This window comes from Rana temporaria, chromosome 1 (assembly GCF_905171775.1).
Source record: "Rana temporaria chromosome 1, aRanTem1.1, whole genome shotgun sequence".
Classification (NCBI taxonomy): Eukaryota; Metazoa; Chordata; class Amphibia; order Anura; family Ranidae; genus Rana; species Rana temporaria.
In genome coordinates this window covers 339,071,910-339,085,653 of record NC_053489.1, presented here as the reverse complement: position 1 = coordinate 339,085,653, position 13,744 = coordinate 339,071,910, and the positions used below count along the sequence as shown (strand labels likewise).

At 45.3% G+C, this 13,744-nt stretch overlaps 1 protein-coding gene across 1 annotated transcript in view; it reads left to right on the top strand.

Moving 5' to 3' along the window:
* FRMPD1 (FERM and PDZ domain containing 1) overlaps window positions 1-9,272 on the top strand; it is a 66,863-nt gene extending 57,591 nt beyond the window's left edge. Inside the window, exons 14-15 of the mRNA XM_040361467.1 lie at window positions 3,989-4,855; window positions 6,942-9,272. Of these exons, the coding sequence (XP_040217401.1) occupies window positions 3,989-4,855; window positions 6,942-9,079 (3,005 nt within the window). The 3' untranslated portion in view covers window positions 9,080-9,272. The remainder of the gene's footprint in view (window positions 1-3,988; window positions 4,856-6,941) is intronic.
* Window positions 9,273-13,744: the final 4,472 nt, after the last annotated feature.

Below are 13,744 nucleotides of genomic sequence, written 5' to 3'. Positions count from 1 at the left end.
AAAAAAAGCTAAAGAAAGTGGCTGTAAAAACGTCCATGGAAATGGAGCCTTACTATATTAAATATAGCAGAAAGATAATAATAAATCTTCTAGAGTTGGTAAAATGAATAACTTGGTAATATAGAATTCCCAGTTTGGAGATTGTGAACTGCATGTCAAAAAAATTATTGTAACAATGTGATCATTTGTTGACAAACATTTAGAAACCCTCATGCATGCCTCCCAACATTTTGAGATGGGAATGAGGGACACCTACTTGCAAATGTATGTAGGCATAGGACACACCCCTTTCAACCCCCTTAAAGGAGAATTAACCCCCCAAAAAAGGTTAATTAAATCCACAAGGGCTTTTTTTTACCACTACTATTCCTTTATATTGGCTTTTAAAATTTACAAATGCAGTCATTTAGAATTTGATTGAAAGGTTTAGCACTGGGAAACACGTTTTAAAAGATAAAAAGTGCATTTTATATATAACTATATAGATCAGACCAAAATGAGGGACAAAGGAGGGGGGAAGAGGGACATTTCTCCAAATCAGGGACAGTCCCTCAAAATCAGGGACAGTTGGGAGCTATGCTCATGTATAGGTGTGTAGCAAACCCCAAAGGGAGCTACTTTTTGTCTGCCTTTCAACCCCAATGAACTGTTCCAGCCCCTCTGGCACACCTAGCAATGTGATTAATGGAATAACTCAGCAGGAATACACAACACAGCTCTTCTTGTAGTTTACTTGAAGAAAAGTAAAATTCAGGTTAACATAAGTCAGCCAGGACCTGTGTAAGTACCCAGGACTTGGTTGAAACAGTTTAAAGAAAACAGTCAGGAACACTATGCAAACAACAAAAGCAATAGGTAGCAATGTACAGATTAAATAGTCTCCCCAATTACATTTTGGTGTGTGTGGAATGCTGTGGCTAAAGGAGAACCCCAGGCCGGCCTATGATACCTCTAGTACACACCCAGTGAAATGATATCAATACCCATGGTGTGTCCCCTTTAAGAGCAACCACTGTAATGTCCTGGAGGCAAAGCTTTGCGTTTTATTATCCTCACCGGCAATGTAGGAGCTCTGTGGACAATATTTGGATGTGGTATTCTATGAAAAGCATTAAAGGTTCCTGGGCAAAGCCCCCTCACCAAATCCTGTACACAGTCAGCGGTCCTCCCCTAAACGATCGATCTTAGATGCAGGTGTGTCTCAGTGGCATTCAGTCTGTTGCAGGGTGTCCTTCTTTTGCATGGACAGTCTGTTCCTCTGGGCTGGAGCTGCATGAACAATCTGTTCCTCTGGGCTGGAGCTGCATGAACAATCTTTTCCTCTGGGCTGGAGTTGCAGGCTGTGTGACCCTTGGTAGGCTGCAATTCCACACACACACACAGTGAAAATGCTCTCCTGATTAGGTGCAGACAAAAAAAAGCCCTGGCCTAGTTCCTCTGGCTTTTTATCTCCTCCCCCACAGTCCTTTGCTGCTGTCTCATGATTGGCTCAGGCTCTTCCAATAGGGAGTTTACAGACAACTTCCAATAGGGAGTTTCCAAACAAGCAGTTCTGAGTGTCTGTGTGTGAAGAGAGAAAGGGGGGGGGGGGGGTGAAAAAGACCACTAATAGAATAGATCAGGCTGGAGAAGTACCTGCTACAGGTATTTTTAGTAAAGATATCAATGGGGAGGAACAATTTGAGCAGTGTTGCCAGCCATCAGTATTTTTACTGGCAGCCAGTAAAAAACGGGCACTTTTTTCCTGCCAGTGAATGGCAGTGACAGGAAAAAGTTGCAAGTAAAAAATATGGCTGTGACGCCGCTCAGCACGGAACTGCGCATGTGTGTAGTGCCTACTACAGTGTGTTCAGGCAGCGTCGGTGGGGGATGAGTCTGGCGGAGGTGGTGCCTGAGTGTGTCGTGTGATGTCATGGTGCAAGGGAGCGGGAGTGTCAGTGCTGTTTGAACCAGAGTGGACTGAAGGGATCACCTGGTGTGGAGAGAGTCTATCACTCGGACGTGCTGCGTCGGTGATCTGTGCTAAGTGTCACTGTAAGTGCTCATTCTTAATTTCTTGCCCTCCTGAGTCCTGTCCCTGATCTACCTACTTACTATATTGAAAAAAAAATAAGAAATATGTTTTTTGCTTTAATATTTTCCTTAAATCACATTGCCAATGTGCACTTGTAATTTTGTAGCTTTTGGAAATGCCAGTAAAGTTTGGCTGCCGTGTCAGTAAATTTCAATCTGATAGTTTGGCAGCACTGAATTTGAATATAGTATAAATGGCATCAGGACATTGTCACTATTATTACAAGATTAAAATACAGACAGGATAAAAATATTTGTGCTGCTACTGACTTCTTTTGAACGTGCAAACTCTGGGCTTTTTTGTCCATGTGCGTTTTGGTGATTTGCTAGCCTAGAACAAGCATATGCATATCAGTGGTGGGAACACCTGGTAGACAAATCTCTGTTCCATGCCATTGATTCACTTAAAGAGCATGTTCCGCCCAAAAAAAATATTAAAAGCCAGCAGCTACAAATACAGCTGCTGACTTTTAATATTAGGACACTTACCTGTCCTGGAGTCCAGCGCTGTCCGCAGCAGATGACGAGCGATCGCTCGTCACCCTGCTGCTCCCCCCTCCATCCACGCTGAGTGAACCAGGAAGTGAAGCGCTGCGGCTTCACTGCCCGGTTCCCTACGGCGCATGCGCGAGTCGCGCCGCACCCGCCGATTGGCACCCGCTGTGTGCTGGGAGCCGAGTGTTCCCAGCACACAACGGGGGGGCGACGGGGCGTGACGCAATGCCCGTCTTTTGCCCGTGAATGCCTGGCCGGAAGTGGGTGCAAATACCTGTCTTTAGACAGGTATCTGCACCCCCCTGAAAGGTGTCAAATGTGACACCGGAGGGGGGGAGGGTTCCGATCAGCGGGACTTCACTTTAGGGTGGAGAACCGCATTAATAGTGAAGGAAGGATTAGGCTGGATTCACACCTATGTAGTTTTAGTGCTTTTTGCATTGTGCAGATTTGCACTACAGTCCATATAACATGGTTTCCTATGGAACACGTTCTGTAGTGCAAATCTGCAAAATGCAAAAAGCACTAAAAATGCATAGGTGTGAATCCAGCCTTAGATGGACAGCCGTGAAGCAAATAAGTCATCAGAAGCCACCCTTTCTTGAGGCATTCCCTTTTAGAAAACATATTGGCCCGGATTCAGAAAGAAGATACGACGGCGTATCTCCTCATACGCCGTCGTATCTCTAAGTCCGGCCGTCGTATCTATGCGCCTGATTCATAGAATCAGGTTATGCATAGATATCCCTAAGATCCGACAGGTGTAAGTGACTTACACCATCGGATCTTAGGCTGCAATCTCACGCTGGCCGCTAGGTGGCGCTTCCGTTTGTATACGCGAGGAATATGCAAATGAGAAGTTACGCCGATTCAGAAACGAACGACCGCCCGGCGTTTTTTTTTTTTACATCGTTTGCGTTCGGCTTTTTCCGGCGTATAGTTACCCCTGCTATATGCGGCGTATCCTATGTTAAGTATGGCCGTCGTTCCTGTGTCGAATTTTGAATTTTTTACACCGTTTGCGTAAGTCTTTTGCGAATACGGATGGACGGAATTTACGTTCACGTCGAAACCAATGACGTCCTAACGACGTCATTTAGAGCAATACACGCTGGGAAATATGACGGACGGCGCATGCGCACGCGCCTGATTTAAATTTTACACGCCCCCCTACCCCGAAATTTTAATTCCGCCGGGGGATTTACGATACGCCGCCGCAAATTTAGAGGCAAGTGCTTTCTGAATAAAGCACTTGCCTCAAAAACTTGCGGCGGCGGATCGTAAATGAGATCCGCTAACCTATCTGAATCTAGCCCATTTTTGTTACTTATTATATATACGTTCTGCTTCTTTTTTTTTTTTAAATGTGCTGCTTATATAAAAAAAATATTAACATATAATTTTTTTATTTTTTTTTAAGGATATGAATCCAGAGCATGCAGTGATTCTGAGGAGTCATCAGATATTGATTCGTCTTTAGACCTCTCATCAGAACGCCAGTTTTTAAGACAACGCAATATTAAACCTTTGCTGGAAGAAGAGGAAGAAGATGAAGAAGTGCAAGTGCCGAAAAAAGCTGAAGAATCACAAAAAAGTGCTGTCATTGAGGAGAACCAATGCGATTGTGGAAACAATGATACTGACAGTATTTCTGAAGCTTCTGATTCAGCCAACACAGGAAGCCAGGGTTACAAAATTAGCTGGTCCAGTGACTCGATCGATGCTTTGGAAGAGGATGACCTAGAGACCTGTTCTTCTAGCCGGCCAGAGTTCTTCCAATTCTATACCCCCATCTTAAATGATGTAACTACAGAAGATCAGGGAGTTTTTGCTGATAATTCCGATGTGAAATGCAAAGGAGATGGGTGTGAAGAATCAGATCCATTGCTTTGTTTTTTGCAGATGGCCAATAGCAGAGAAACCACTATAATGGATGCTAAGGAAAAACCTAGATCACCCAAAGATGCAGACTGCCACGAGGACAACGAAATCCTCATGTTTCCTGGATGTCAGCTTTCAGAAAGCAATGTTATGGAATACTATAGTCTCTGCTCAAATGTCTCCCCTGCTAGTAGTGTGGACAGGAACATTCCTAGTAGCCCTGAGAGCAACTGTGTTCAAGATTTAATACCAGAAAGTAAACTAAAGGAAAAGGGCCACAGGCGGAAAACATATAATGAGGTTAATGCGCTTATTCTTGAGCCTCCTCCGGGTTTTGGTGATAGCAGTTCTGAAGAAGAGTTCTTTGATGCTACAGACAGATTTACACCGACACTAACCTCTCCAGGTAAAATATTATTAATTTGTTGGAAAAAGTGCAGCTTAGTACTATGCATTTTAATCAAGGCAAGATTTATATATATGTGTCTCCCCTTCACTTAAAGTGGAGGTTCACCCAAAAACCTTTTTTTTTTAACATTAGATTTAGGCTTGTTTTGTCAAGGGGAATCGGGTGTTTTTTTTACAATCGAAGCAGTACTTACCGTTTTAGAGATGCATCTTCTCCGCCGGTTCCGGTTATGGGCTGCGGGACTGCTAAATGTGCCTACCCCCCAACAACTGCTTTAAAGTGATTGTAAGATTATTATTATTTTTTTAGCAACCATGTCATTCTTACCTACTCTGTGCAATAGTTTTGCACAGAGCAGCCCTGAACCTCCTTTTCTGAGGTCCCCCACCTGTGCTCTCTACTCCTCCACTTCTGTGTCTGTCCCCCTAGCAAGCCCCTTGCTAGGTGGGCAGAAGCGTGGACTAGATCTCAAGCATGGCTGTGTGCATCTTTTGACACACTCCCTCCTTATAGGATCTGATTGACAGGAATAGGAGCCTGGGCCGGACTTACTATTGGGTTTGACTGGGCCCACCCATTTACGTTGAATTTTTTCAATATTATGCCAGTCATTTAATTTTTCATTTAAAGTGTGTTGATTGGTCTAGCATTTTTACCTGTTCTAGGGACATTGATCATTTTTGTCCTCCGTCCAAGTAGACAAACTGTCTTTCTTTTATTATTACCCTTGTGACGCTATTTTTGCAATATTATGCCCGCTGTCTGCCCTTTAGCTAGATGTGGCATGTTACTTTGGCTCAAATTGCTGGATTTGCCTTTTGAATACATTGCACTTTGACTTGTGTCAGTGCATTTTTGTGCCCATGCGCAGTATACATCAAGTCCTTTGAGACAACGCTATGTTTACTATTGATGACTACGCGTCATAACTATGCGACGCGGTCATGGTGACGTCATTACACCCGGTCATTCTTCTGCGCAAATGTGCGGGCATCCGAATTACACTATTTATAGCTGTGGCAGCTACCGATGGACAGACGTGATGGCTCGTACGGCAGAATCATATGATCCCTCTCCATCTGACAGGTACAGTGGAAGCTCTTTCCTTGCCAGGCTCTTTGTGGTGATATTGGGTTATTTATCCCCATATACACATTAAAGGGGTGTTCAAGGCATTTTTCATGTTTATTAAAAGTCAGCAGCAGTTTAATAAACATGCACTCACCTGCTCCACGTTCCAGCAGCACGCCAGCCAGAGCTCCACTCCTATCCCACCCTCTCCGGCTGGCATCCTCATTGCTACTGTGGGCACCCGGCCGTGACAGCTTTCGGCTTCACAGCCGGGCACTCACTGCGCATGCACTTTCTGATTGGACAGGCGATCGCCTGGGACACGTGACAGGTCCCAGGCGATCGCCTACAGGGAGGGGCTGCCAATATGGAAAATTTCAAGGGCATATGAATACTTTTTAAGGCACTGTACCACTGAACAAGTAGAATACAAATGCGTATTCAGCCCCCTTTACACTGATACCTCTAACTAAAATCTAGTGGAACCAATTGCCTTCAGAAGTCACCTAATTAGTAAATAGTGTCCACCTGTGTGAAATGTAATCTCAGTATAAATACAGCTGTTATGTGAAGCCCTCAGAGGTTTGTTAGAGAACCTTAGAGAACATGTTTGCCCGCTTGGTGATGCACAGGTGTCTCGTGCATCCCTGTGCAGACAGTCATATTCATGTCCTTTAGGACTCAGCGGCTGCACAGACACAGCCACTGCTCCTAATTTGACAGCCGTGCCAGTGTAGGCATGTGAGCTTGAACACAGACAGTGTGTGCGCTTGGGGACATGCAACTGCACCCGCACAGATGTCAGATTGGGAGCAGCGGCTGTAACCATGCAGCTGCTGCGTTCCAATTGAAATGAATGGGACTTCCTGCATGGGGATGCACAGGACACCTTGCACAGGGGTACACTTATTTATGCCCGTGTGAACAAGGCCTTATCCTAATTGATGTTCAGCCTCGATTGTTTTATATGTTATTTTCAACACACAACTCAAGTTCTTTCTGTCTTTTGCAGGCACACAATCGGAAACATCATTTCTCTATCCAGATAGTGCATCAAGTAGGTCAAATGTGCAAAATTCTTCTGAGAAATTCAGAAAAGAAAAGCCATCAAAAAAACCATCAAAGATGTTACGGAAAAGAAGATCATACTTGCAGACGGACTATACCTCTCAGGTCACATTCCCTTTGTCCCCCTCCAACTCTTTGGAGAACATGGACCATGTATGTTGCTTTGAAAAAGAATCTCACTTTTCTACAGAGTCCCATTCTCTTACAGTTTCTTCATTAAAAGATATTGAGGCTGAACCAGCTCTGCTTGAGACAAAACCACTTTCACGCAAACCCATATTAAAGTCCAAAAGTAGAACACATTCACCAAACCTAATGGAAATGGAGCCTGACACCATGGAGACCAAGTCAGTTACTGAATCTGTATCATCTTCAATATCAGCTATACGTTTCAAAAGTGACTCTGGAGTCACAGAAAGAACCCAGAATGGTAAATATGGTGTCCATGGATGTAGTAATGCAGATAACACACCCAACTGTTATATTTCTGAAGAAAATGGCCGAGTTAGTCCATCTCAAATATCACTCGAGCTGGACAACACTGATATTTGTGGCCTCTCACACTTTGCCTTGGTACCAGATGATCACACTACAGACGGCATAACAAGACATACGGAGGACATCACAGAGGGTGCTAAGGCTGTATTTGGAAACATATTTGAAAATGAAGTAGAAAAGGAAATAAACATTGTTTCTATGTTGTTGTCCACTCCCAGTGACAGAATGTTACCATACATTGCACATTCAGAAGCTCCCCAACAGTCCAAGCACGAACCAATCAAAAATGAGTTTATGAATTCTGAAGGAGACATTTCAGAAATAGAAACAGTTGGTAATGAGAGTTCTCAAAGTTCCAAACCACGAAAGTTGTTTAGTTTCCCCAGTGCTACAGACTTACTTTCTGAGTTCAAGGGAATTGCTGACCTTTTTACCAGTTTTCCTATAAACTCCTTTAAAGATGCAGGGGCTGCAGTAACCAAAGGACCACCTTGTGAAGAGACAGTGCATCTCTTAACAAACCAAGAGCCAGACTACCTAACATCAATGGACTCAACAGATATGACAAGGAATTCCAATGAGAGGAAGGGCTGCTTGTCTCCATCGATGTGTTCCTCTGCAGGGGATACTCTGGAACTCTGTTATGATGAAAATCATAAAATAATAGACTCATGTGCTGAAACCATAAACTCCGATAAAGGCTCTGAGGGACTTTTACTAAATAAAAAGAACTGCATTTCAGAAGCACAGTTACTCATACCAAAAAGTCCAGACTATGCCAGCAAGAGTATTAGGCGGATGGAAGTATTAGAAAACAGATGTGTAGATCTTTATGATTCAGAACAAAAGAGCCCTAAGATCTCCAAAGTAGGAAGCTGTAGCTGCAATTTATCCTACGCCAACTGTTTTCGCCCTATAGACGATGATGCCGAGGATGAACTTATTGACTTTGCTGGAACTGTGTCACTATCACCCCGGACAATACCACCTAGATCTGGAAATTCTTTCTTTGGAAATAATACTCTTCTTTCTAGCAAAAACTCACCCTCTATAGAGCACTGTGAAGCTCTGGATCTCTTAAGAACCAGAATACATGATTCCCCTATGGGCTTTGGCAAGCTGAAAGACATTGTCCTGGATCTTCAAAACATTTTAGAGGAATATAAAAACAAGCGTAAACCACATGCAGAGAACAAATGTGCTGCTCTGTTCTCAGAACAAAAATCTAGTCTTTGTATTGTTTCTCGGAATGTCATGTCCGCATCACAGAAAGTGCTTAGACCAAATCAAACTTCAGAGGAGATTTACCAAGCTGTGGAAGAAACATTCTACAGTTTGTTGCACATGACAGATGTGTGTCTCCAATTTTCCAGTTGTATAAAATGCAACAAAAGACAAACTGATGTCCAGACTAATCTCTGTGATTTAATATGCACATACCACCAGTTTGTACAAGCAGCTAAGAAGGCTGCTGAGAGGGAAGACCAGGAATTGCATCTCAAACTGCTTTCTCGCCAGTGCACTGCACTTACTGCTGCTATTTTTTGCCTGACTCAGCAATTTAGGACATTATTATCCCTATAAAGTAATATCAGTGTTTCCCTCTTTATAATGTGTCTATGAAAATATTTTCATTGACACTAGAAAACCACTTAGGATTTTGCACAGATTTGCGCTAAGAAATGACTGTAGAACCTTATAGAAGCTTTAAGCCGTGTCTAAAGGCACATAGGGGGTTATTTCCGAAAGGCAAATTCACTTTGCATGACAAGTGCACTGCCAGGGCACTTGTAAGTGCCCTGGCAGTGCACTTGGAAGTGCAGTCGCTGTTAGGGTTGCCACCTCATCCCTTTAAAACAGAACACATATGAATTACACAGGTTCTGTGGCTGATTAAGGTGGTAATGGAACTCAAGTGGAGCCTTATCTAAATTAAATCAGCCACAGAACCTGTGTAATTCATATGTGTTCTGTTTTAAAGGGATGAGGTGGCAACCCTAGTCGCTGTAGATCTCAGGGGAAGACCTAAAATGAAGGTAAGCTCTGCTGATTTCATCATCCAATCATGTGCAAACTAAAATGCTTTTTTTATTTTCCTTGCATGTCCCCCTCGGATCTACAGCCAGGGCCGCTGATAGGCCAGTACAACCGGCCCTGTTGTACCTAGCCCGACGTCCTGAGCTCTGCAAAGGGGGCCCGGGAAGCCTCAGAGCCGGTTCACACTGGGGCGACTTGGGATCCGACTTGAAGTTGCCTCAAGTCTGCCCAAGTAGCGCTGTCGAGAAAAACAATGCAAGTGAATGGGAGCGGTGTTAATACACACGACTCGAGTCGCTCCGACTTCAAAAGAAGTTCCTGTACTACTTCAATCAGACTTGTAGGCGATTTGTACCCATTGATTTCAATGGAAGTCGCCTCCAAGTCTGATCCAAATCTGATCACTGTCTTAACTAAAGCGACTTTCCAGGAAGATAACATACATTTCTCAGGCAAACCTCTCCCTCCCCCTCCCTCCCCCTCCCTCCCCCTCCCTCCCCTAGAGCTGATTGTTGTTTGATTGGCTACTGGAAAGTCTCCTGTCCTGGAGACGACTTCAAGTCGTGTTGTAAATCGCCCCAGATCGCCCTGTGGTTCATGCTCAAGTCGTGTCGGAGTCGTCTCTGAAAGTCGCGCTGGAAGTCGTGTCGCCCTAGTGTGAACCGACTCTCACAGTCTCAGACAGCGCAGAAAAAAAACGAAAAAAAAAACACAAAACGGCTGAATTACACCCCCCGCTAAGCCGATCCTATTAGCTTAGGGGGGTGTATAATTGCTACGATCTTTCGGGCCCCTTCTCTCTGATGTGGAAGTGAAGGGACTTTTTTCTCAGTCTCGGGCGCATGCACACTGCAGCCTGCGGCCGCTCCTCCCACTTAAAGTATTTGCTGTCAGCCTGCTGATGCGGTTGTTTGTTTCCTTCCCGCCGATGCGGAGTGATCTTCGTCTGTTCAGCTCCCCACTCAGTAGTCGGCCCGTAAGAGACAGAGAGTGTGGGGCGGGCAGAGGCAGGCAGCTGACAGGCTCCAGAGGCAAAGGAGGAAGCTGGAATTTGTGGCTTCTGCTGGGGGTGGGTAAATATATAACGATATACTGCAGTGCACTGTACATTCCTTTAATGTTACCATCCATATCACTATGTATAACCCACAGGCAGCAGACAGCAGGTTCTTTCTCACAGTGTGTTACATGACATGGCTGTTGGGTGCTGATTTTGTAGCTTATTAGTCATAAGTTAACAAGGTCAGCACCCGACAGCCATGTCATGTAACACACTGTAACAGTGCCAGCCATGATAGAGTGTGCCTGTGTGTTATAATGCTGATGATTTTAAGCTCTCTGTGTTTCTGTTTGCGATAAAGGCTTTTACACTGAGTAGAATCTGCTTGTTCAGCAGGGAATTTGTCCACTGATCCCCCGCTGAGTGGAGTGGGCTGATGACAGGTCCGTGTCCACTCAGCTTATGCAGAGCAGACATGGACACAGCCCACTCTAAGGGCGGTTGGTGTAAACAAACCAGCTGTCCGCTTACACCCGACTGCCCTCCAATCCGATCTAGACGGAGGGGAACGGATCCCTTTCCGTTTTGTTAAGTGGATCGGATTAGAGGTAGGCAGGTGTAAATAGACACAGGTCCGTTTAGATCCATCGCTCTATAGTTGTGATGGGAGGCTCAGCTCAGACCCAACCTTTTCCTTTTAACTGCTTGCTGCCCACCCTCAGTACATTTACTGCAGCAGGGTGGCACGAGCAGGCTGGATCACATATATGTACTTCACCCAGCCTGTTCCTGCACTTTGTTTCAAGGCGGGGATGGGGGAGGGGCCAGGGGCAGCGTTGAGGGTGAATACCGCCAGGTAGGCTGTACGGGGCCCCGTGATTTTCTATCAGCGGCCCTGTCAACAGCGACTGAACTTGAAAGTGCACTTGCAGTGCAAAGTGGATTTGCCTTTTGTAAATAATCCCCATAATCCCTTAAAATAGGTCTAAACCCAATCACTAAAAACTCATATAAGCTTTAACATTTTAAAAGCCCCATGGTATTTTTTGAAAAATGCAACCAATAAACTTAGGCTGCATGAAAATCGTAAGGGTCGTATTAATAAAAAAATTGCATTGCAAATCACCTATGGAAAATGCTTGAACATTCATTCTGTGTGATTGGGGCAAACACTGAATGTTATTAGGTATTTTCTGTGCTGGTTGAATGTGTTTTATTTATATAAATGAGAAAATACTGCATTTGGCCACTGGATGCCGTTAAGTATCATATGAATTTCCAATGATATTTAGTGTCATATAGTGACCAAACGTAGTATTTTCTATTTTAAATCAATTGAAATCATTCATAGAGCACAGGGAATATCGAAAAAAAAAATGTGCCCATTCACACAGAATGAACGTACATGCACATTCACTAGGTAACTTGCAATGCATATTTCTCTTCCGTTCATAGACGGACACAGCCTTCATTGACATTAGGGTTATGCTTCTTCCTACCAGGAGATTTAGGCAGAATTTAACAGCACTTAAAGTGTTAAAACCTTTCCTTCATGCCGCTCCTCCCAGGGGGCGTAACCCACACCCTGCTCTAGGAGCCTCGGTCTTTTTCTGCCTAACGACAGGAGAGTCAGACTTTTTCTCACTTTTATTATTTTTGTTTCTGCATTTTTTGAATCCTGTGATTCTTCTATCAACAGCCGACTGGGTGACAGGCTGGGTCCTCGACCCTTGTAGTCCCCCCAGGTTCGGCCTTCGAGCGCGTGCCGGCCCTTAGCTTAGCTTTGGGACGTCCACGACAGGCACCGTTGCTCCAGGGGCGGCCGGGGAACTTCGGTTCTAGGGCACACATATGACCGGTCTTTTATGGCTTTGTCACAGTGTGTCTGGCCGACAGCCATGTCGTTCACGGACGTTGGTTCTGTATGGGATACCTCCAGCCGGGTAGTCGCAGGACGGGTAAGTAGTGGCCTCTTACTCAGGTAAGTGGTCTGGCTGGAATGTTTCCCTTGGGAGGTCGACTGAGGGTTTTTTTCCCTGCTTTCCTCTCTCCCTTATTCCTCTCCCTCCTTCCATTTTGGGTGACGGCTGTGAGGGGGTTTTTTTTCTGGGGCTCATGTCACTGGCCCGGGTGTAGCAGGGGCTGTGTGTGTGTCACTGCAGGGGGATGTGGTGTTCACTTCTGGGCCTTTGCAGTGTGCTGTGAGGTGTTTTTTCTGTGTGACAGTTGCTGTGTCACTGTCTTTTTAAATCTGCGACATGGCGGCCATTGTGCCGGAGCCTAGCCTTATATAGGCCGGCGGCCATTTTCTTGTGGTCCTATGCTGTTTTTTCAGCATTCGGCGGCCATCTTGATTTTTTCGTCTGCCTCGTGTGGCGGCTTTTGGCGCTGCAAACACCGTGGATGTGTCTCAGGGGAAAACAGACACAGTGCTGCACGGCTTCTCTACACACCTTGTCCTTCTCGGACCGCGCTGCACCGGGTGGGGTGGTGAGTACCAGAGGCCCCCATGCTCTCCATTAGCTGCAAGGAGGTGACCAGTGGGGATTTTTTGTCCTGCCTTGCAGGGTGGGTGTCTCAGCGCTGGCGCTATGCAAAACCTGAGCCAGGTCTCCCTCTACACTAGGCCTGAGTTAACCCTTAGCGTTCCTTCCCCTGCCACATCTGTTAGGTTGGCTATCCTGGTTTTTCTTGCCAGTTTTGAAGCAGCTAGTGCCCGGATGGGGGGTAAAAAAGCGCCCCCTCCCTGAGCCTGCTTCTGGGGATGTCTCTGACATGGACTCTGGTTCTGGTATGTCAGAGGCTGCGGGCTTGACCCGCATGGATAGTGAGGATGTCTCTGCTGCAGTGTCAGCAAGAATTGTTGGAGCTCTTGTTTTTCTGCGGTTCGTGAGACTCTAAAAATTGAGGATGTGGCGGAGACACCACCGTGTCAGTACCTTTTGGATTCCGCAGACCGCCACGCACCGCTGAAGTGTTCCTTGTGTTCCTTATTTGGACAATATGTTATGCAAGGAATGGGATGCACCGCAAAAAGTTTGTCAAAAAACTTTGCAACCCGTTACCCCCTTGAGGGGGACTTTTAATTAAAAAAAAAAAAAAAAGTAGGTCTCTCCTCCGCCAGGACCCCCTATGCCCAGACTGTGCAGGGCCACCACGTTGCCTGTGGAAGGGGCTCCTGCATTTCAGGATCCCGCTGATAGGAGAGTGGA